This window comes from Poecilia latipinna, unplaced genomic scaffold (assembly GCF_001443285.1).
Source record: "Poecilia latipinna isolate Pla-1442-1.1 unplaced genomic scaffold, P_latipinna-1.0 Scaffold3383, whole genome shotgun sequence".
In the NCBI taxonomy this organism is placed as follows: domain Eukaryota; kingdom Metazoa; phylum Chordata; class Actinopteri; order Cyprinodontiformes; family Poeciliidae; genus Poecilia; species Poecilia latipinna.
The window spans coordinates 26,550-49,244 of NW_015115999.1; the positions used below are offsets into that span (position 1 = coordinate 26,550).

Here is a 22,695-nt window from a genome sequence, read left to right on the forward strand (position 1 = left end):
AGATGTGCTCGTGTGACTAACACATCTAGGAAATGAAATAAAGAAAAGCTCTCTTTTAGTTTGTGAAATTTAAGCTGTATTTGATTCAGTAAAAAAAAAAAAGAAAGACATTTATAAAAATTGGTTTAGCTAATTGCCATCTTACTGTGAGCCGAATTACAAGATTGACGGTGTCTTTTATCCTTGAAAGTCGTACCAGCGAGCTGTTTTTGCTAGTGCTGCTTACCAGACTGTACTGCTGAGTAGACTGTGTGAGATTCTCACGGTATGCTAACCGTAAGTAAAAATACCACACTTTCAAAGTATCACTCTATAGTCACAAAGATTTAAAAAATGTGAAACTGAATCTAAATGCATCTATGTAAAACTAAACTCCAGCAATTATCCCTACTCCATATTGGATGCTTACTGTTACAGTTAGAAAAATGTTATTTTAATAAAGCCATTTGGATTTAGACACAAAGCTTAAGCAATAACAGAATAATTCTGTAGTAGTTTTCAAGTAAACTTGCTTGTTTTGGAAAATGGAGTGAGCAGAATTGTCGTCTTGCTCATTACAGTATAACATTGGAAGTATGTTAGTGGCTCCTTTAGTTTCCATGACTGCCCATGGTTTTTGCAACTGTGAAAATTTCCAAACAAGCAAATTAGCCTTTCTTGTAAGTGTAGGAAAACTGTAGTTGCTTCCTGTCATGAAGCTGACCCGAAGGTTCCCAGTAACAAGTGTGGGAGGGGCTCTCCTGCGCCCTTATGCTCCATGCAGCTTGAGAAATCTCTGTCACTTTCTTTAGTACCAATATTATTACTCTATAATAGCATTATTGTATTACTCCATGATATTTTGCAGCTAAAAATGTAGCTATTGAAAAAGTGAAGTAGTAAATGAGTTACATTTATTCAACTGGAATTGTTTGACTTGTTAGAAATGAGAATAAGTATTTCTTAATGTTGAGCGTTTTTTGATTTTTTTTTTCTCACTGATTGAACGTCCACCAATAAAAGATTACATTTTTGTAAATTATTCAGCATGAGATTATGCTGCTGGAATATAACAGTGAATTTCTTACCAGGCTTCTGTATGTATGTTGCTGTTAAATATGGAGGGTACCTGCCCCAAAATATGTTTTGCATTGAGTACTTTAGACGGCACATAATTTCCCTCCAACTCATGCAGTGAGTTAACTAACCGATGGCAGAGGCTTACAATTTAAGGACAATTAGATCAAAGCCATGTACGTGTTCCGCTAAATTATAGAATATTTTAACTGAAAAACTTCCAGTCAGTAACTAGTTGACCATATAATTCACTCTATTTGTGGGCATGACTGCATAAGATGAATTTAGAAAAATCCATATAATGTAGCCAGAATGACATTTGTGAAAACGCCCAAGTTTCTGTCGTACATCTTGCCGTCTTTGGGACAGACCCGGTCTTAATTTTCGGTAGCACCTCCACTAAGCCCGACTGTACATGAGGGGAATGGTGGCATGACCTGCGGTTTCTCAAAAAGGGGACTCAGAGTTTATTTGGGAATTTTCCTCTTAAGATGGCGACACTGATAGGGCTTTTGAGTTAAACTAACATATGGAGCAAATTGAGGGGTCTCTTGATTTGATTTAGCTTCTCTCTGTCATTACTCATGTGGGGTAGAGATGTTTATGTAGGGTGGTGACTTGTAGAGGAAAATAGAGCGAGTGGAGGACATGGACGTTCTGTGTTTGTGTTTGTTTATTCAAGTGGATTCACGTGTTTATTTTCCAGTTTTGACGGTGCTAATAGCAAAATTTAAATCATATTTTTGGATTTTTAAAAATGGAAACAACATATGTGTTGCTGTTGCACTTGGACAAATACATCACAAATATGTATGCAGTAAATATTTAAACACACACATATTAGAATAAAAGCACCAGCTGAGCAATGTAGTGCTAGTTTTTGCTTATGAGAGGAATTTTGTACCGTGTGACGGAGGTCAGGTTATCAGTTCCTTCACTTTTATTGTGGCCAATGGTTTACAGTAGTTTTTTGTTTTTTTAATTTAAAACACATGTGTTGCTTCTCACACAAAAGAAAAGAAAATAAGAAACAGGACAGAATTAGATTTTTTCTCACACTCTTCTGTCGTTGGAAGACTCAGGACAGCCGTGGCTCTTTGGTTATGTCCCAACTGGAAGGTTGGGCTGAATCCTCACGTCTGTCACATGTTCGTAAATCCAAAAGTAACAAGGTACCTCTTAAATTAGATGAACATGAGATCTAGATATACAAACCGGATTCCAAAAAAGGTTGGGACACTAAACAAATTGTGAATAAAAACTGAATGCAATGATGTGGAGGTGCCAACATCTAATATTTTATTCACAATAGAACACAAATCACAGATCAAAAGTTTAAACAGAGAATGTATCATTTTAAGGGAAAAATATGTTGTTTAAAAATTTCATGACATCAACAAATCCCAAAAAAGTTGGGACAAGGCCATTTTTACCACTGTGTGGCATCTCCCCTTCTTCTTACAACACTCAACAGACATATGGGGACAGAGGAGACCAGTTTCTCAAGTTTAGAAATAGGAATGTTCTCCCATTCATGTCTAATACAGGCCTCTAACTGTTAATCGTCTTGGGCCTTCTTTGTCGCACCTTCCTCTTTATGATGTGCCAAATGTTCTCTATAGGTGAAAGATCTGGACTGCAGGCTGGCCATTTCAGAACCCAGATCCTTCTCCTACGTAGCCATGATGTGATTGCTGCAGAATGTGGTCTGGCATTATGTTGTTGAAAAATGCAGGGTCTTCCCTGAAAGAGATGACGTCTAGATGGGAGCATATGTTGTTCTAGAACCTGAACATAGTTCTCTGCATTAATGGTGCCTTTCCAGACATGCAAGCTGCCCAGGCCACCAGCACTCATGCAACCCCATACCATCAGTGATGCAGGCTTCTGAACGGAGCGTTGATAACAACTTGGGTTATCCTTGTCCTCTCTGGTCCGGATGACATGGCGTCCCAGTGTAAATGACTCCTGGCCCAGTGCAAACGGCTGAGCTTGTGGAGCTTGCTTAGAAATGGCTTCCTCTTTGCACTGTAGAGTTTCAGCTGGCAGCGGCGGATGGCACGGTGGATTGTGTTCACTGACAATGCTTTCTGGAAGTATTCCTGAGCCCATGCTGTTATTTCCTTGACAGTGGCATTCCTGTTTGAGGTGCAGTGACATTTAAGGGCCCGGAGATCACGAGCATCCAGTAGAGTTTTACAGCCTTGGCCCTTACGCACAGCGATTGTCCCAAATTCTCTGAATCTTTTGATGATGTTATGCACGGTTGATGAAGATAACTTAAAAGTCTTTGCTATTTTACGCTGGGTAACACCATTCTGGTATTGCTGCACTATCTTTCTGCACAACAATGGTGGAATTGGTGATCCTCTTACCATCTTGGCTTCAGAGAGACACTGAAAACCTTATCGGAGCCTGTCTACAGTTTGTGATTGAGACATTTTGGTCTAATTTAATGAGCATTATGTGTAAATATGAAAAAGAAACACACTGTAAGCGTTACACAGTGCATTGCACAGCCATGTGCTATTCCTCTACACAGTGCATGGCTGTCGGCTATACACTGTTTGCATTGTGCTGCAAGCCATATGATTTCATATGGTTTCTTTCCCCATTTCACCTTTGCACACATACACACGCACGCACACACTCACCCCTTCTGAGATACACACAAACAAGATAGTATGCATAGACTCGTAAACACTCCCACCGACAGTCAACTTGACCACCAGCCCATTTCTAGATCGCTCTGGGACAAGCTGCACTTTATGTAAATAGTGCTTTAAAAATCCCATGGAACCAGTGGATGACATATTGGCATTTTGGAGGAGACACTAAAGGTCTGTTGTCTAAGTTTTGCTTCCAATTTTTCTATAAGGGTGTTTTACATTTTTAAGCATTTTTATTCTTTTCCTTAAGCGTTGTAAATTTTTGTTTGCGTTCCACGGGTTCATTCTGAGCCGAGTGTCGCAACAAAGATCTCATTATGGCTTCAGAATGATTGTGAAGATTCTCAATTCTAGTTTGAACGCAATTGAAAAATCCCTGTAGTAAAACATGGCAGTGGAAGTATCATGCTGTGGAGGTTCTGTTTTCTTAACAGGGACAGGGAGGCGTGTCAGCGTGGATGGGATGATGAATGCAGCTGTATGCAGGAAGAAAACCTGCACGAGTTTGCAAAAGGTTCAGGAATTGAATACAAATGACGCTTTTGAAATTTTTATTTGCAAAAACAATTGAAAGTGCATCCTCTATTTCCCTCTTACTTCACATTTGTGTTGCACTTTGCATTGATCTAGCGCAAAATGTCCAAAATGTAAAACATGTCCAAAGAATATTAATACCTTTGCAATCTACTGTAGATGTTTAATGTCATTCAGACCTTTTAATATTTATGTTTTGTAGTTTAGGTGATTATTGCCCTCTCAGCTTCTTGTTAACAAGCCCAACAGCATGTTGGCCATGCAAGCCTGGCTCGTAATACATGCTGATAAAGCCGAAAACCACAATCCCCTTTTGTCACACTGTGTAAATAAAGAAAGAGCCCTCATGGCAGCCAATGAGCGGCTTTATTTTTATCGCCAAAAGCTCTGTTTATTTTGAGTCTCGACATCTGAGGCGACTACAGAGCCTTTCCTCTGGACTCGGTGATGCCTCTGGAGGAACAGAAACGCAAAATAAGGACTGCGTAGGGTTTTCTTTCCTTCTGGTTTGTTTTCCAATCGCCCTTCAAACTGAAGTGGGGTTTTGGCTGCTTTGCACATGGTGTGCTGGAAGGGATGGACGGAGAAGAAAATAAAGGAATACTACGACTGCAGTGTGCATTTGGTCTTCTTGGCCATAGTTGTGCCTATTGCTGCTGTGCTCAATGTTAGTGGCAACACAGAGGTTAGTGGAGGTTTTCCTGGCAGGTGGTTATTGTGGCTGGATCTTTATTTTTGTTTTGGGCTAGCATCACAAAACAAATTTTAGCAACATCCATTCCACTAATGCGTTATTATTTTTAAATTGGAGCTGTTAGAATACCAAATTGCAATTTGTCATGAAACCATTATTACATCAATGACTTCCTTGTTAATGCAGTGATTAGGAGTAGGATTCTGATCATTAATGACAAATTTAGTCTCCATGCACACGCTAAGCTGCTTTTTTAAGAGCCAGATATCTGGCATCCAGTCTTCAAGACCAATAAACGTGTCAGCTGAGCTCCGTCTAATAAATCTACGGCCGTGTTAGGCAACGACGCTGCTCTAGAATGCACCCTGCATCTTGTAGTTGCTCTGTTTTTAATTGTGATTTGTGTCTGAGAGCTTCACTTGGCGCTGTTGTGCTTGTAAATTATTTCTCCTCTCAATTTGTTAAAGCGTTACACCACTTACCCTCCTGTTGCGCTACGCAACGGGATGAAACATTTTCTCATAATCGAGTCGAGGAGATCCTCCGGTGACCCCGGGGTCAGGGGCAGTTGGCTGCGCCGAGCAGAAGCCAATACGGAACGAGCACCGAAGAGGAACCAAAACTCAATAAGCGCGGCAACGAGGGGCGGGAGGGAGTTCAAGGCTGCGCCTCGTTGTGATGGAGGCCACGGTGAGCGCTCCAGTGGCTGCTGGAGTTTTGATGCTGTAACGTGAAACGGCTGGCGCGGACGGGGTCCACAATTCCCCTCTTTGTCTGGTCTCCACCGCAGCGTCACCCCTCTCTCCTCTCCTCAGCAGACCCTCTCAGTGGCCGAGCTCATCATCTCCGTCTCTGTCTGTTTCCCCCACGACTGCCACCCATTTCGTCGTCTCAGTGACTGGTTTCAACTCCCACCCAGTCGAGCGTGACCGCTTTAAATTCGTGTCGTTCTCTTTTCTCACCACCTGATGTCTCGTCTCATAATTTCACCAGTCCGACGCATTTTAGCACTCATGTCTTTTCTGTGTTGTTTAACTAATATCTTGTGAAACCCGCCTCATCGTAATGAAACACCCAGGTATCCCTTTTCCCAAAAACTCTTTCTTCTCCTCTCTTTACAGTCTCCGGTCGTATCCGTCGGTTTTGCTAAGTTTCATCCGAACTTGGTGGTAGGAGGAACTTACTCGGGACAGATTGTTCTGTGGGACAACCGGAGTCACCGCCGGACCCCGGTGCAGAGGACTCCCCTCTCTGCTGCAGCACACACTGTAAGGCCCTTTTTTTTTTTACATAAGACACTGTTAAAAACAAGAAAATACAAATGTTAGATCCCGCTATGTCTCTAAGCTCCATTTCCATCGATCAGTGGATCCAACAATTGTGCAAACTGGAATTATGAAAATAAATTTTATAAAGTTAATACACTAATTTAAAAAAAAAACTCAAGTTTTTCAATAAAAAGTCAACGGTTTTTTTTTTTGGGTGTAGCAAAGATGACAAGAAGAGCTTGTTGGTGCTGCGTACTTTTGTACTGACTGAACAAACTCATTCATGTTTTATTCTAATTGTTTCAATTGTGAAATTGTTTTTTTTGTTTTTTGTTTTTTACATTAGCAGAATATTAAAGTTTTGCGCACATTTCTAATGGAAACGCAGCTACCGATCAGTTCAGCCTCGGATCTCGGCAAATACTGCTCAGGATCAGACTTATCAGTTTCTTTCAGACAAGAAAACATTGGTATTAACTAAACATTTGCCTGGAAATATTAAGATGTTGATATGAATGTGCTCCCGTACAATGCTAGTTGAAGCGAAATAGACAGTTCAACCTTCAGGTGCAAAATTCATTTAGGAAATCATATAAACAACAATAAATGGCAACAAAAAAAGTCAATAGTTTAGAAAAAAGCAAGAAAAAAAGCAGAACATACAGTAAATGTATTGCAAAACAATATTTTGTGAACTTTGCATAATTACTGTAGACCCAACAAAACCAGATTTATGCAAACACTACTTTTTTTCCTGAAATGTTGTCTTCTACTAAATATGTTTTCTGACTTTTTTTTTGTATTACAAAATGTTCAGTTTTGTAAATGTCATATTTTGCATTCCAGGGTGAGTGTACAACTTGTTGTGAGAGGAAAAAAAGAAAAAGAGAAAACACATCGAACAGATTGCCCAGTTTTAACTCCAGTGAACTTGCTCACTCTCAACAAATTACCAATGCATGGACACAAGCAGCAAGTCCTTTTATAGTCTTAGTCATGTAGCCCCTTGCATTGCCACATGCCTTCTGTATGGTAGTCTTGAAGAGGTTGCCGCTCTTGTCCCCTCCAGTTAGTGAAGTCTAGCTTACTAGCATGGTGCTGATTGCTGAATGGGCCCTTTGTGCAGCCCAGCAGACAAATCAATTACTGGCCAGTAATGATATAATGGCTTCACACACTCATGGATTTGAACAGCAGCACATGTCCCAAGCGTAAAGGGATTGAAAAGGACCACTGCACTCTGGCATGCAAGTTGCCTGCCAACCCTCTGTGCTTTTGGTCCTTAAAGTATCTCATTATGTCATGTGTTTCACTGTTTAACTGTATAATAGGAATAAGGGTGTTTTAACAAATTTCATATTATTAACAGCAAATTTTGAAGGTTCAGAAAACGGTTGTGGTTTTGTCAGCCTTTCGCAATTAGGAATCGTCTGAATATTTAACACACAGGATGTCGGATTGAAGAACACTTAAATGCTTCCAGGCAAAACGATTTTCCGGGATTTTGTTTTGTTTGCTAGGTGGATTTGTCAGAGATGTTACTTTAATGAGAACTGTCGTAACTGCAGCACGTTGTTTCGCCCCGCGCCCGCGTTCATGTATGTTGCCTCAACAGCACCCGGTATACTGCGTGAACGTGGTCGGCACCCAGAATGCCAACAACCTGATCACCGTGTCTACGGACGGGAGGATGTGTTCGTGGAGCCTCGACATGCTCTCTCAGCCTCAGGTAGTGAAAAATGTCACTCGTCAGACACGCGATTCCCACAACCTGCCGGAAGGACTTGATGTTAAGATTTTTACAGGGAAAAGCTGTTGTAGCTCAGTAGTTCTTAGATGTTAAAATGGAGCAAACATGTTTTTTTTTTGTACTATTATTATTTTCCCCTAAAAGATTTCTTAAAAACTGTCAGTTATTGATATAAATCATGACTTTGTGTGTATTTGAAGGCTTTGAAGTGCATAGTTTACCAACTCCATGACCTCCCTGTTTGTAGGAGACCATGGAACTCGTGTACAACAAATCCAAACCCGTGGCGGTGACGGGTATGGCTTTCCCCACGGGGGATGTCAACAACTATGTGGTGGGGAGCGAGGAAGGCACCGTGTATACCGCATCCAGACATGGCAGGTGGGTGAAATGTTTCGTGCCTTCATGCAAAGATTTGGTCAGTTTACCAGCTAACTAAATATAGATAAAATATTTAGAGGTAAACTCATAACTTTAATGTTTTTTAGCCAGACCTCTGATGACCATTTTTAACAGCCGTTCAAAACCCCCGCTTTTTTTTTTTTTTTTTTTTTTTTTTGAGCAGTAAGCACATGCCTAAGCCCTAAGACGTCATGACAATCACAACACTCTTCAGTGTGGAAGGAAAGGGAAGAGGACTCAGTGTTAGCTATGAGATGTATGAAGTTATTTAAAATGAATATTTTCTCTGTCAGCTGTTCATTCTGGCTCCTACAAGGTAAAAGTTTACATTCTCTAGGAAACAGAGTCTGCTGTTTATCATTACATTAGCGATGCTAATGAGCTGGTTGTTATCTATGACGCTAAAAACAGCTAATAATCCACATGTGTTGTCAGTTTATCTAAGAAATAAAACTGTGTTACAGCAAATCTGACCTCTTAGGAATGAATTATGTCCATGAAAAGCAAGAAAATATATATTTTTATGTTAAATATAATTATTATAGAAATCGGTATCCACTGGTCAGAACGACAGCAAAGTCCAGATTGAGGTTAAACATAGGAGTGTAGTACAAGGAGAGAACCAAAATAATAAAAAAATGATTTGAAATGTAATTATTTTCTCAAATTAGACACATTTAGGCCTGTTTTTCCTCTTTTTGTCACTTTTTAAATACATATTCTGTGGATCAGTGTAAGGAGAAATCATCAGCGGCCGGCATGTTTACACTTATTTCTTTATTTATTTGATTTTTATTCTGGTTGTGGTTTTGACAAGATCACATTCACAAGAGCAAAAATGATGAACATAGCAATAGTGCACGTTAATTAAGAAATTTGACTTAATTAAATAAGCTAATGAAATATGAACTAGAAACTGGTTTAATAAGAAGATTTCACTTTTTCTTTCAAGAGAAATTAGAATTGTGCCAAAGGAATCAAAATGCTCTTAATGCTTCATAAGTTGGCTGATTCCTTAATAAATTGATCCCAAAGTCTCTTAGTGTTCTAAAAAAAATAAAAAATGCTGTTCAATTTTTAAAACTAATCATCAACGTTCGTTGTCGTCTTCTCCAGTAAAGCGGGCATCTGTGAAATGTTCGAGGGCCACCAGGGGCCGGTTACGGGAATCAGCTGTCACAGTGCAGTGGGCACTGTAGACTTCTCCCACCTCTTTATTACATCTTCCTTCGACTGGACCGTCAAACTCTGGAGCACCAAGGTACGCCGTGTGTGAGTCGATGTGTGTGCGAGTGTGTGTGTGAGGGAGGGAGAAAATGGCAGAGGGAACAGATGTGTGGGGGGTTGATTGTGGTCTCTGAAAGGTTACTTAGAGGGACTCCTGAGAGAATGAGGGGAGGGAGTTGAGTACATTGGATGAACAACTATTTGAAAATCAGTCTTTCTCTTGCTATTTGTGTGTTTGCGTGTGTGTGTGTGTGTGCGTGTGTGTGTTGGAGTAAGCTCTTTGCGATGTGTTGCATATATTTACTGTGTGAGTGTACTGTGAAATTAATCAGCAGAAGCCAGGAACTCTGATGACGGTGACCTGAATTCCTCCTCCCAGACGTTGTTATGCTCCAGGGCTCAGAGCTGTCCGGAGAAACACTGATATGGCATTTTCTCTTAGTAATAGTAAAGAAGGGATGCTACGTTTGTGCTTTATAGATTTTAATCGGATAAGATTCCTAAATGCGTTACAAAAGCACCTCTTGTAATTGTTCCTCCAAAATCAGCTAACACAAACACAAACCAAACCTTTTTGTTCTTTATGTTTATCATGCTAAAATGAAATTCAACAAGGTAGGCAAATGTAAAAATATGTATTGCAAAAAAAAAAGAAAAGAAAACTCCAAGAAATTTTATTCTCAAATTTATGAATGTAAAGTCACACAAAATCAAGTTTCCTAAAAGATTTAAAGATTGAAATGAGGGTCATTTAAGTGGTAAGCATTATGTTTTCTATGTGAAATTGTCTGCCGATAAATAACTTTGCCATAGTGTTCAGTCCTCCTGAACCTTTTTACATGTTTGCCACATTACAACAACATGTATGTATTATGTTGGGAGTTTATGATAGACTGACATGAAGTCAGACACAAAATTATCCATGGCTTTCAAAACTTAAAAAAAAAAAAAAAAAGTAGTAGAAAAGTGTGGTCTATATTTTATATGCAACCTTCCTGAGTAAAGAATGTTCTGCAATTGCATCTGCAAATCTTTTTTTGGTATGTCTCTACCAGCTGGGGATTGAATCCAAATGTACACCGCACTTTTCAAATTAAAAAAAAAAAAAAGAAATGTGAAAACCACCTTCTGACTTTTTGTTGTTGCATAAATTTAAATCTAAACAGAATATGCAACATGTGTGCATGTGGAAAAAAGGCTGTGAATACTTTTGAATAGCGCTGCAAGTCAGGTAGAGTCTACACATGCTTTAGAGATGTATACATAACGTGCGTCTTAGTCTTGGTCTTCGTCGCTTGTTACGTTTTGAGCACTTAACTTGACAAACGCGCAGAAGAAATGCTTTGCTTCTGTGTTCACCGATGTGTTTGTCAAAGTCCCCCGCAAAGTCCACCGAAAGCTCTGACAGGACGCCGCTGGCGCATTCAGAGAATCAGGAGGTGGGCACTCCTCCTCTCGGCGCGTTTGAGTGACCTCGTCCACTCAGGGCATTTGCTTTCCCTCCAAACGAACGCGACGAGTTCCATTTGGCGGCAGTGAAATCCAAACAGTCACTGCTGTTGTCGGAGAGAGGCTGGATAAGAGAAAAGCTGGTTAAAACACTGACAGGACATTTTTGTGCTACTGAGACTGAAGTTTTTTTGTTCTGGGTGATTTTACGTGTCGCACGGAATTACTTAGAGAAATAAGAGGAACAAAAGATACTGATTATAGAAGTCAGTGGGAGGAAGCAGACTTGGGATTCTAAGTTCAAATTATTGGTTTAGAAAAAGCTGATGTAGACTTTAAAAAAAAAGAAACCGTTAAGAAAATCATCTTTATAAAAGCTTGCTGAATATGATAAAACACATAATGAATTTCCCATTATACCTACAGCCCGATTCTGGATCATGTTTTACTTTTCATACTTGGCTGCGACAGGCCCATAAAGCATTCTGATGCATTCTGGCGCAGGTTTGCAAGCAGCCAGTCCATAAAGCTTGAGCAAAGAGCCCTGTGACACATATTAAAACATTTCTGCGGATTTTCATCAGGAGAGCGTGTTATTTTTTTCAGGATTTGGAAATTCCCTCTCCTTTGAGGGCCACCGCAGGAATGCATGTCTGTCTCTCTTCCAGCATAACCCGTGTTTGGTGTGTGGGCAGGCACTTACCTGGAGGTGTGAAGGTGTGTGGCTACAGACACACCGCATATGTCTCTCATATATCTTAAGAAGGCAGTTTTGTGCCTGGGCTGAAATCCCCTGGAGGTCGGCCTTCAATCCTCCGGTCGCTCACGCACGCACACGGACGCACACACACACACACGCATGCGCGTACTCGCAGATCGACTGAGAATTGTTTTCGTATTGACTCGCACGTTTGCCCTCACGGTTCAAAAAGGCCGTCGTACAGAAGCCTGGTAATGTTTTTACTCTCAGCGGTGCAAATATTGTGGTTAGCGAGACCGTTCTGCGCCGGGCCAGAGTTTGAAGATGTCGCGACAGCTGGGAGTAGGTTTATGATTGTGCATAACTTGAACCGCCTTGCTCTCTTGACCCCAAACCCGGCGTCTACTAAGTGATTGGATGAAGTATAATAATTCCACTTCTGCTCTCTGAAGAAGTTAATTAAAGGCCTGCGTCACTGTCAGTTCAGGTGATTGTTGAAGAGTGTGGATCAAGTCTGGAGCTGAGCGTCGGTAGGTGTCTTTGGAAAATAAGATTATAGCAGGGGTCTGTCCCGGTGTGCTCTCACACAGCACAGAACACGAAAGGATTGTAATTAGATGAAAGTGTGTCAGTGCGGCCGCAAAACCTGGAATTAGCTTAAACCTTAATAGACACGGTGAACCTGGGTAACAATACTGAAAAGCAAGAGTGTCTCCATTACGCTGTACAACAGATGTAATCTTTCACTCTTGTTAAGATTAATTAATATTTATATCCAACAAGACGTGCTGCTCCACATTGAGCTCACGGTTTCAGATTTTAGCCAGTGGAAGAAAATTTAGTAAAGAAAATCAAAAATCGGACACTATTTGGGAGTGCCTTTGCAAACGTAATTGATCCGTTTTAAATCTGATGGTGTAAAAACAGCATTTTAGTGGAGCTGAAGGCTGTTTAGACGAGGATCGTTCTTCTGGCAAACGCAATAGAAACACAGGGGGCCTAACAGCGGTCCGAGAAAACTCTCCAGGTTCCTGGAAAAGGTTGCTGTAATAAAAAACATGCGTTAAGTTGCTTCTTATTTACCTGTAAATAGTTGACACTGAAATTTCCTCTCAGTACCGCCAGAGGTAGTCCACACTTGTACCACATTTTGTGAGCCGTGACACAAAAGAGCTACTAGGACAGAAGTAGTTTTATTTATTTATTTATTTATTTTATGCCAGAATGTTTTGATCAGTGTTTCTTCTATTAATGTTGTTTTCCTTAGTACTGCAGCTCATCACCTTCCTAAAATTATGACCTGTGTCATTTTTTTTTTTATTTTTTTTTTTTTGCCTTAAGTGATTTTGACAAAAAAAAAAAAAAAAAAAAAAAAAAAAATCACTTTTGGCAGAAAATCACTTCGGTCGTTATTTTAGGAAGGTGACGAAATACTTCATGTCTTGCCCAGTCTAAAATTAATGTTTTGCAGCTCAGTCTTGCAGAGTTCTGATAACAGAGTTCGGGTCCTCCAGTATTACTTTATTGCACTCTATTAAGGTATGGCTCTTTTGCTCAGACGTGCAAGAAGCTTCTGTAGCCTGCTATCACTGGAAAGATAATGACAAGCAGGTACTTTCTGTGTGGCGCCACTCGGATTAAACTATGTTTTGAGATGAGTTTTGAAACTTTTCACAATCTGAGGAGACGGTGGAAATGGCCAAAACAGAAGCTTAAGCCTGAATCAGTTCTGTTGATTTTATGTAAGTCGTGTATAATTTTGAGTTTATACCCAACGTGACAGATTTTGAAGCCAATTAAAAAGAAAAGCGTTACTGCAAGAAGATGAGTTGTGATAAAAGATGACGAGTGAAGGAGGAGGACAGTGAGTGAATGTAACGTTGAGAACTTTAAACGTCGGCCCAGCAACGCATTGAATGTAAAAACCGCGAGGCAAAGAACAAGAAAAGAGTCCTCCTCCTGTCATCTGACTGGAAAACTGTTTCAGTCGAAGCTCGAAATGTACTCGGACATTTGCGCCGCGTTTCTAAGTGCGTATGTGTCGTCTCCTAGAAACTTTGTAGCAAGACAATCAGCAGGCAATAGGGGGTAAGAATGAGGAAGAGAGACGGAATACTGTACATTCTTTTATTTCGCTCCTGCAGCCAACCTGTCTCCTCCCCTCCCTCTCTTCTTGTCAGGAACACAGTTTTGTTTCTTAAGCCCTTGGAATTTGAGTTGTCAATCTGAAAAATGGGGATTACACACCGTCACACACGCCGAAGTGGAATCTCCGATTTTAACTCTGATAAGTGTGCTTCGTCGAAGATGGGAGCCGTTAGGAGGAGCACGGCGTTCGTTTGGTCCAACAGGTTGATTATCTGAGGCGCAGCGTTTTGTGGTGTTTTAAATATTGCCCTGTGCAGAGACCATATTAAAGATGTTTCCCTTAAATAGAAGCTCAAAATCAACTGATAGGACATAACAACTAAAAGTCTCAGCTACAGAAAAAAAGTGACACTTTGGTAAAAGTGTAATAAAAACTAACAGTACAAAACAAAATAGAAATATAGGTGTTTCTGTAAAAGTGTTTGATTGAGAGCTCGAAATGTAAATTTTCCATTTAGTTTGTTAGTAGACTGGTAAAATTGGTGCAAGTTGAGATTTATATGTTTTGTAATTTGACCAGTTTTTGCTGTATCTTTTTATTGGATTTGAAATATGACATAACAAAAAACTTAACTGCGAGCAGGTAGCCCCCCAAACAACTCAACACATGGAGCCGACTAGTCTCTAAACTCCAAATCGATTAAAAATTGAAATTTAGTCATGATTTTAAAGAGTTGACCAATGTAAATATACAAAGAAAAATGTTCCTCGTTTATATTTATAATGTAATGTCACCAGTTTATCTGTGCTTGTCTTTTGTTCCCAGTGTAACTGGGGAACACAATAAACAAGTCAATAAACAAATGCCAGCTGATCCTTCATTCCTGACTGTGTTCCAAAATGTTATTCTCCAAACATTGTTGCCAGGCCAAATGAATAATTATGAGGAATAACATCGTCTCCTTTTTTTTGTTTGTTTGTTTGCTTCCAAGCACTTAAATAGATAAAATAACACATAGTCATGTAAATATCTCTACAAATTTTGTTGCATTCTGATGTAAATTCAAAACTGGACCTGTGTGTGTGTGTGTATTTTTGTGTGTGTGTTCTGTGTGTTGGAGATCTCCTTTCCAACAAAGCGTACTGTAAATAATAGCAAGTTATGGTAATTTAGTGTTTGTCCACTAGAGAGCACTGACAAGTTTTCCATGCAAAGGTAAATCTCCCACATCTCCCACGGCACCAGATATAATTTTTTATTAATATCAGTTTATGTTAACAGCGATCGTCAGCTGATGTGATTGCCGAGATTACAATCGCTCTTTACCGCCGAACACAACCAATAAACTCGTCGTTAATTAACCCGTTCGCGCCCGGAACGAGCTCGTCCTCCTCGGAGCGCCCCTCATTGCCGTCCGCCGTCTGCCGCCCCCACCCCCCTCCCTCTCGTTGCGTTCTCTATCTCTTCCCATCTCTCTAACAGCTGTTGTGTTAAGGTTACAGTATACCTTGTGGAGGGGCCTTCTCTTTCATCTCTCCCAGCGGTTTTATGGCGCTGTGTGAATGTGCAAGGCTTTTTAATTAGGCTCTGCACCCAGACAGGCCCCAAGGCTGAGGCAGCGCCGCTCTGTCTGAAGCTCACACACTCCCTCTCTCCATTCCTTTTTCACTCTGTGTCTCTCGCTCTGTTTTTTTTCCGTCCATCTCCAATGTGTCATCTCCTGTAATCTCTCCGTTTTTTTTTCTCTTTCTCTTTTTGTACAGTGCTATTTCGCACCATGCCACTCAAACACTCGTCCACAGATATCTTCTTATTTTCTCTCGCCCCCCTCCCTCTCTTTCAGCACAACAAACCGCTGTACTCTTTTGAGGACAATGCCGACTATGTGTATGACGTCATGTGGTCGCCCGTGCATCCTGCCATGTTCGCCGCCGTGGACGGCATGGGCCGCCTGGACCTGTGGAACCTCAACAACGACACCGAGGTGTGTGGATTTGGGTCATGGTGGGCGTGTTTTCTGGGTCGTCTTGTTCTCTGTCAATATGCGTGCCTGTTTTGGTGTCCTCCGGGTCTGTTGCTGGTGCTCAGCCCGAACCGCACAACCCAATACCCAAAGCTCTCTTCTTCACACACACACACACACACACACACACACACACACACACACACACACACACACACACGAGATTCAAGACTCCCCTGTAGGCGTTTCCCACAGCTCTCGCTTTAAATCTGACTGGGTGACATCTTCTCGCTCTGGCTCCCACCCAGCCACCCCGCTAACATTTCTACAACCTCTGCCTAACGTTCAGACGACCTCAGAGACCGTCTTCCTCCCAAACTGCGTCCCGTCAGAGGAGCGCACAGATGTGTCGGCGACCGCAAGCAGAGAGCCCCAGCCCTCAGTCCACAGTCCCATGAAAAATAATGATTAAAAAAAAAAAAAAAAAAAGAAAGTTCAGGCCAGTAAGGGTTGAGTTTTGAAATGCTGTGGCGTGACAGTTATTTTTGAGATGAGTGCATTTAAGGCCATCTGGGTGCTGGAATTCGACATAATCATGTGTAGTATTAAGCAAAAAAATAAAATAAAAGGAGTGTATAATGTCTACTATTGTGAGCAGATAGTTCTCAATCCTATAATTGGGTTCCTTCATTTCATTTGTCATTAAACATGTATTTCTGCTAGGGTTTTTGATTAAATTATGTTTGCTTAATCCAGACCTTTTCACACAAACGCTGAACATTTTGAGAAATTCTACCTTTGACTTAATTATATCGATTCATTAAGGAAAACATGTTATATCTCTTAAGGACATAATTGTATTTTCTTAACAGAATCATTACATTTACTGGAACAGTTGTCTTTATTTTGAAATAAAGACAAAAACATGTATTTTACATAAATCTCTTTATTAAAGGGTGTCTTTTTTGTCTTTATTTTTAAAATAAGACAACTGAAACATTTCATTCTGAATTATACTGCTTTAAGTTGCTATGTTGGTCCGTGTATTCAAATATCCAATTATTAACCCATAACTTTTCAAACAGAAAACAAATATGAAATTTGTAAATATGTGGAAAAGCACTTCCTACCCACTGTTAAGTACTGTTGTTATTATCCCATTGGATAATAACAATGGGATTGTTATTATCCCATTGTTAGAGTGCAGTCTGTCATGATATGTTTGAAATACCAAATTAAAGAAATCTGAGGGGCCCAGTTGTTGTAATTACTTATTTGTGGCCCAAAGCATACACAAAAATGCTTCATCAAACACAAAATTGACCTTGTCGTTTAAGTGTTTTGATTTAAATCTGCAAAACGTAGCCTTGATGACCTGGACAGCTTATGCGAGGAGGAATAATCAATGATTTGTCTGGTTAAAACATCAGGAAATGCTACCGAGGAAGTCTATTTCCAACTGGAGATTGTGCAAAATAATTGTCATTTTTCTTTACGTTTAGATTTTGCCCTTCTGAAAAAATGTACAGAAAAAGTGTTTGGTTCTTCCTGAAATGTTATGCTCCAAAACACAAGATTTATTTACTTTAAGGTTTTGTATCACAAGTGGCAGTAAATGTGGTCAACACTGTTTGTACGTGCATACATAAAGTTTATCTTTTACAGACTAGTGAACCTCTAGGGTACAACTTCTTCTTCACACAATTCGAGCTTGGTAGGGAGTGAACTTGAATAGACCATTGTCTCTTTCGGAAAAAACAAACAAACAAATCAAAACAAGCTTTGTCTCCTTGCTGGAACTTTATGTTCTGTGGACTATACTACAAGTTATTTTCATCACACTTATTATAAATCAAAAAATGTAACTTCAACCACGATTCTGTAAAAAACCTTTCTGTCTCTCAACCCTGTCAGCAGACAACCTTTGATCATTCAGGTAAAAGTCCAGATAAAAGGATCCTCCATTCTCCTTCCTCCTTGGTTTCCATGGACACACCAGTGACTTCAACCTTAATGCAAGTCTGCGTCAAGACAGATGCTCTCACTCCTCTCAAATAATGAGCTCTCCCTCTTTTCCCATTTTCTCTACCGTACAAGACCCTCGTGTCGTCTCACTTCAGCTCCCATCTCTGCGTAGTTTCTTGCCTTCACGCGCGCCGCTGTGGTTAGCAGCGGCTCCTCTATCTGCGGCGCATATTCCCATGGTTTCCTCAACAGCAGCCTTTTCACAGACAAAGGAAGAGTTCATTATCGGGGGCTTAACTTGCCTAACAATGTGCTTTATGAGAAACATTTGCACAGACGAGCGCTCACGCAAACGGATGCATCGGACGCACGCACGCTCACTCACACACTAGCCAGTCTGATAGCAACAGGCTTTCATTGTTGCCATCATATTAAAAACACAGAGTCATAACAACATTAACAGAGCAGCGTAGCGCGCCTGGTTCTCATTTCCACCACACACACAAGCAGACACACGCAGTTTTAAAGCTCTCCGTTCAGATCCACTCTTGCGGAGGAAGGGAAGCTAGTGGGCTAATGGCAGTCAGTCTGTGGTTAGCTCTGCTTTAAATGCGCAGGAGCTCGGTGTGCGAGGAGACGCGATGCCAAGGCCTCTGTCTCCACTGGTGACATGTGTCAGACTCGCCTGCCACATGTCAGGAACAGTTTATGGAAACGCTGCAGATGGTTTTGGGTTTTCAAAGGTGCAACATGAGCACTAAAAGACAGAAATCAAGATTCGGCTCAGCCCCCGCCAGCAAACGCGTACGGGTTGTTTCCAGAGTAAGTCGGGCTCGCGTGTGTCCGATCGAATAAAAAAAAAGCCGTAAATGTGACAGCTTTGTATTCGTAACCTCCAGCACGTCCAGATGAAGCCACCCTGTTCTTGTGGTAAATTTGCTCTGTAATCACATAATGTAATGTTGCAATTTTTCAATAAACATTAGGACACGTTGCAATTAGGGTCACTAAATAAAATGCGGTAAGGTTTCGGGAGGCCTGTCATGGTACGTGGCTGTTTATTACTCTATTTTGTCTTCAGAAGAAAAGAAGCCTACTGTGAATAGTCTCGCCATTAAAGAGGGAATCCTTTGCAGCGGCACTGCCATGAAGTAATAACAAAAAAAATAAGGCAACGTTAATAAACTTTTACTGTTAGCAAATGTTTCATTGTGGAAGGTAGTATCTAATTAGTAGTTTTACTTTTCTTGTTTGAACTATTATTTTGCTGATGGTTCCGTCAGACCGCCAATAAGTGCCGAGTTTAAAATTGAAATTAAAACTGAATGATAAAAACTGATGAAGAGACATATTGTGACTCGGTGGCAAACAGATGGATATTTAAATACTTATTATCATTCCTCCTGCCCTTCCCTGTGTCCTTCCTTCCTTTTTTCCTTCCTCCCATTTTTTCTTTATTGTGTTCTTCCTTCCTCCCTCCTTTCATCTCCGCCCTTCTTCCCTTCCTTTCTGTATGTCCCCTGTCGTTATAAATCTTTTTGTTTCTTGTTTCCCTCCTTGTGTCCTTCCTTTCTTCCTAATATCAGTCCGTATGTCTCTCTGTCCTCTCTGGCTTCCCTCCTTCCGGTCTGTGGGTTTTCCAGGCTCCACATTTGAGACACACCTACTGCAGAAATATTTATCATATTAGTTAAATTAGCAAAAAGAACTCACGACTCAATAAAGTTGAGCCTGGAAAGTGTGAACTTGCACACTGAAACATGTAAGAACCTTTACTCTGTTCCCTATCACAGCATAACTGTCTTTCTACAAAGTGGCTAACACTAAAATATTAGCACATTCGGTTTGGTCCTCAGCTAAACCAGGCAGCCATAGATGCCGTTGCCATGTTGAGAAAATGTCTGGCGTGAATTGTGACGCGGAAACCTGCTCCGCAACATATTTTGTAAATGTAGTTGTGACACGTTATCATCTAATTTCGTGCTACAGCATGCAGACGCTTTGTCAGCACTGATGAAGATTCCGTCACCTCAGCATGTTTAATGCTTGAATTAGTTTGAACATACAGAAGTCTGGCCGGTTTTCTGATTAATTCATTTTTTGAACAGTTTGTGACAAACTCAGTGAGGTGCAATGACGTTTTAGCCTCAGATGGTTAATTGACAACTAAGTCTGAAAAAAAAAGACAAAGTGATTTCTTGCACCAGCAGCACCCAGTACTTTTTACAGCAATCATCCCGATATACTCACACTATGCAAAATGGAGGCACATCTGTGTCACAAAATACTTTCTTGACAGTTAGATCTATGTGTAGAGGTCATATCTGGTTATTGTCTTGTGTTACAATGAACATTTTTTGGTTGTGAAGATCTTTCACCTGCACAAAACTCGCAAAGCTTCTTCTGACGGGAGAATATCACTTCACTGGAAAAGGAAACAACAGGTAAATATAATGTTTTTTCATCATGAATTTATTGTATTGTTTTTTTTTTTCCCTCCTAGGTGCCAACTGCCAGTGTGACCATTGAGGGAGCTTCGGCTCTGAACAGGGTTCGCTGGTCGTCGGGAGGGAAGGAGGTGGCCGTGGGCGACTCAGAGGGCAGAGTTTGGATCTACGATGCAGGAGAGGTACATAGAACAACCATGGAGAGGTTCTGCTGCTGGGGCACAAAATAGTCCTGCTGAGGTTTTCCTTTGCTGTTGTGAACAAAAAGTACATCCTGAAAATTTTCCACTTTTGGTTAAATACATTAATATTTACTGTGTTTCTTTTTTTTTTTTTGCTGAGGGTTCACGTTACATTCACATCGACTCCTATGATGCATGGCTGAGAGGCTCTCACGAGTTTCATTTCCAATCAGGTCCTAATTACAACAGAGGTGCAAAAAGCATGAGGAAACTAGAATAAAAACAACAAAAATTGCAGTACTGTATTAATACAGCTGGACAGGAGCAGATAGAGAGATTTTTAATACCAGTAATTTGACCAAATAGTGTTTGTAAAATAAATATCGGGTCTCGGTTCATCATGGATGTCTATGTCTGTGTCATTGTTTTTAAAATAGCGCAAAGCACGTGGAACTGAATCTTACTCTCTGAATTTTTGGCAACGTTTTACTTACTTATCAGGAACAAGTCCGAGTTTTTACAAAACCATTTTCGGCTTCGCACTGCTGTATGCAACATTTTATTTAATGCTTCTTGAAAGCGCTCCCATCACAACGCAGCCAGCTAGCCATTCAGCCCCAGCCGACGTGCTTTAATGCTTGAAGATGTTTTTAGCTTAGCTGCTCAGCTAAGTTTAGCATCTTTTTTGTGTGGTAAGCTAGAGGGGAGTCGAGCAGAGCTGGTGGCCTCAGTGCTGGGTTGATGGTAATGAAGAGGCCTCAATAAAACTGAGTGAAGCTGAAAGGCTTTATGGGTCCTTTAGGCAGGGCTTTGTGTGTGCGTGTGTGTGTGTGTGTGTGTGTGTGTGTGTGTGTAATAATGGGGTATTTACTGTAAACTTGCCCATGTAGCTAAAACTGGGAAGAGAGTATTTTTTTTTTCTTAAAGAAAAGAAAAAAGAAGTATCTCTGGGAATAACAGCAAGTCTGGAGACTTTTCCAGGAAGGACAAAATACCAACAATTTCCATTTCAGTTTCGTTTTACTCTAAGCATTTTATTTTAAGCATATTTACCATCGGGGTTATCTATTAAAACTTTACAAGTGTTGCCCTGTGTGGAAAATCCGAATCACAGGATAAAACTCAGTCCCTGTTGTCTTGTACATTTCAGAGTAATGAAACTCCTGATTTTCAAACCTAGGCGTCATTAGGAACAAGCCTCTTGTAGTCGTTCTGCTACTGCTTACGCCGCTCATCAGCGCTACGTTTGCCCCCCTCTGCCCCCCTCCCCCCACTTCTCCTCCGTGACTGTGGCCAGGTTTCTGATTAATTACAGCCTAGCCATGCGAATGGCTTGCAGACATCTTGGGTGGTGGCTGCGGCTTTTGTCCCACTCCTTCTCGAGTCCCGACTGTGCTCAGCTAAGGAGAGGAACGACGTTCGGTTTGACCCCGACGGTCTGTGCAGCTCGTGTGACGGATTTTCCATCCTGACGACGCGGCTCCAACACTCGACAGATCGTTGGATGTGTTCTCGCTGGCAAACTGGTGGTCTGTCATAAAATATACACCAATCAAATTAGCATGATTATGTTTCATTTTTCTTTGGTAGTAATTGAATGTTTTCACTGTTAGGAATTGGAAGAATTGCTGCTAAACCCTGAATAATAATAATCATTATAATTTAAACCGAACTGTTAATTTGGATGCTTTTAACAAAACAAAACTAAATTTTTTCTTTCATAACGTCCCCTCTAATTGGTGAATTAGGCATTTCTGGTAATTTAGTTCAGTTCAATTAAAAAATATTCCCAAAGGGAAATGAAATGTAACTCGCATTATTCATATCTCTTCTAAGAGTTGTTTTATCGCTGTGAGCAGAAAGGATCTCCTGTAGTGGCCTGTATTACTGTGGTTCTGAAGAGGTCCCTGTCTGAGGAGAATTGTTTTTTGTTGTGCAAAAGTATGACGAAGAGGAAGCTGTGTGTAATGTTTTATTTGATTTGCACAGTCATATTCAGAGGAACAAAACCAGCCCCCTTTATGAGCTTGTTTAGTCTTTTTTTTTAAGTCTTTCGTTTTGATGCTGCTTCTGTTGGGATTGCAAAAGAGATTAACAGATTTATACTGATGCACCTGTATCACTTTTAAAACTTGTTTTACACAAAAACATTTCAAAGCATTTTGCATTTTCACTGTGCATTTCACACACAATCAACATGTGACACATTACTGCTTTGCTAGTGCTTGTATTTCTTACTGTGTCCTTCAACAATAATGCAATTTTCACTGAAATTAAGAGTTCTTATGAAACTGAAACCA

General features: G+C 40.6%; 1 protein-coding gene across 1 annotated transcript in view; it reads left to right on the forward strand.

The window, feature by feature from the left end:
- Positions 1–20,519, forward strand: part of LOC106940837 (cytoplasmic dynein 1 intermediate chain 1-like) — a gene marked incomplete at its 5' end in the record, with an annotated part of 32,695 nt that extends 12,176 nt beyond the window's left edge. Inside the window, 6 exons of the mRNA XM_015023676.1 lie at positions 6,075–6,221; positions 7,837–7,950; positions 8,219–8,352; positions 9,490–9,634; positions 15,682–15,822; positions 20,270–20,519. Coding sequence (XP_014879162.1) covers positions 6,075–6,221; positions 7,837–7,950; positions 8,219–8,352; positions 9,490–9,634; positions 15,682–15,822; positions 20,270–20,443 — 855 coding nt within the window. The remainder of the gene's footprint in view (positions 1–6,074; positions 6,222–7,836; positions 7,951–8,218; positions 8,353–9,489; positions 9,635–15,681; positions 15,823–20,269) is intronic.
- Positions 20,520–22,695: the final 2,176 nt, after the last annotated feature.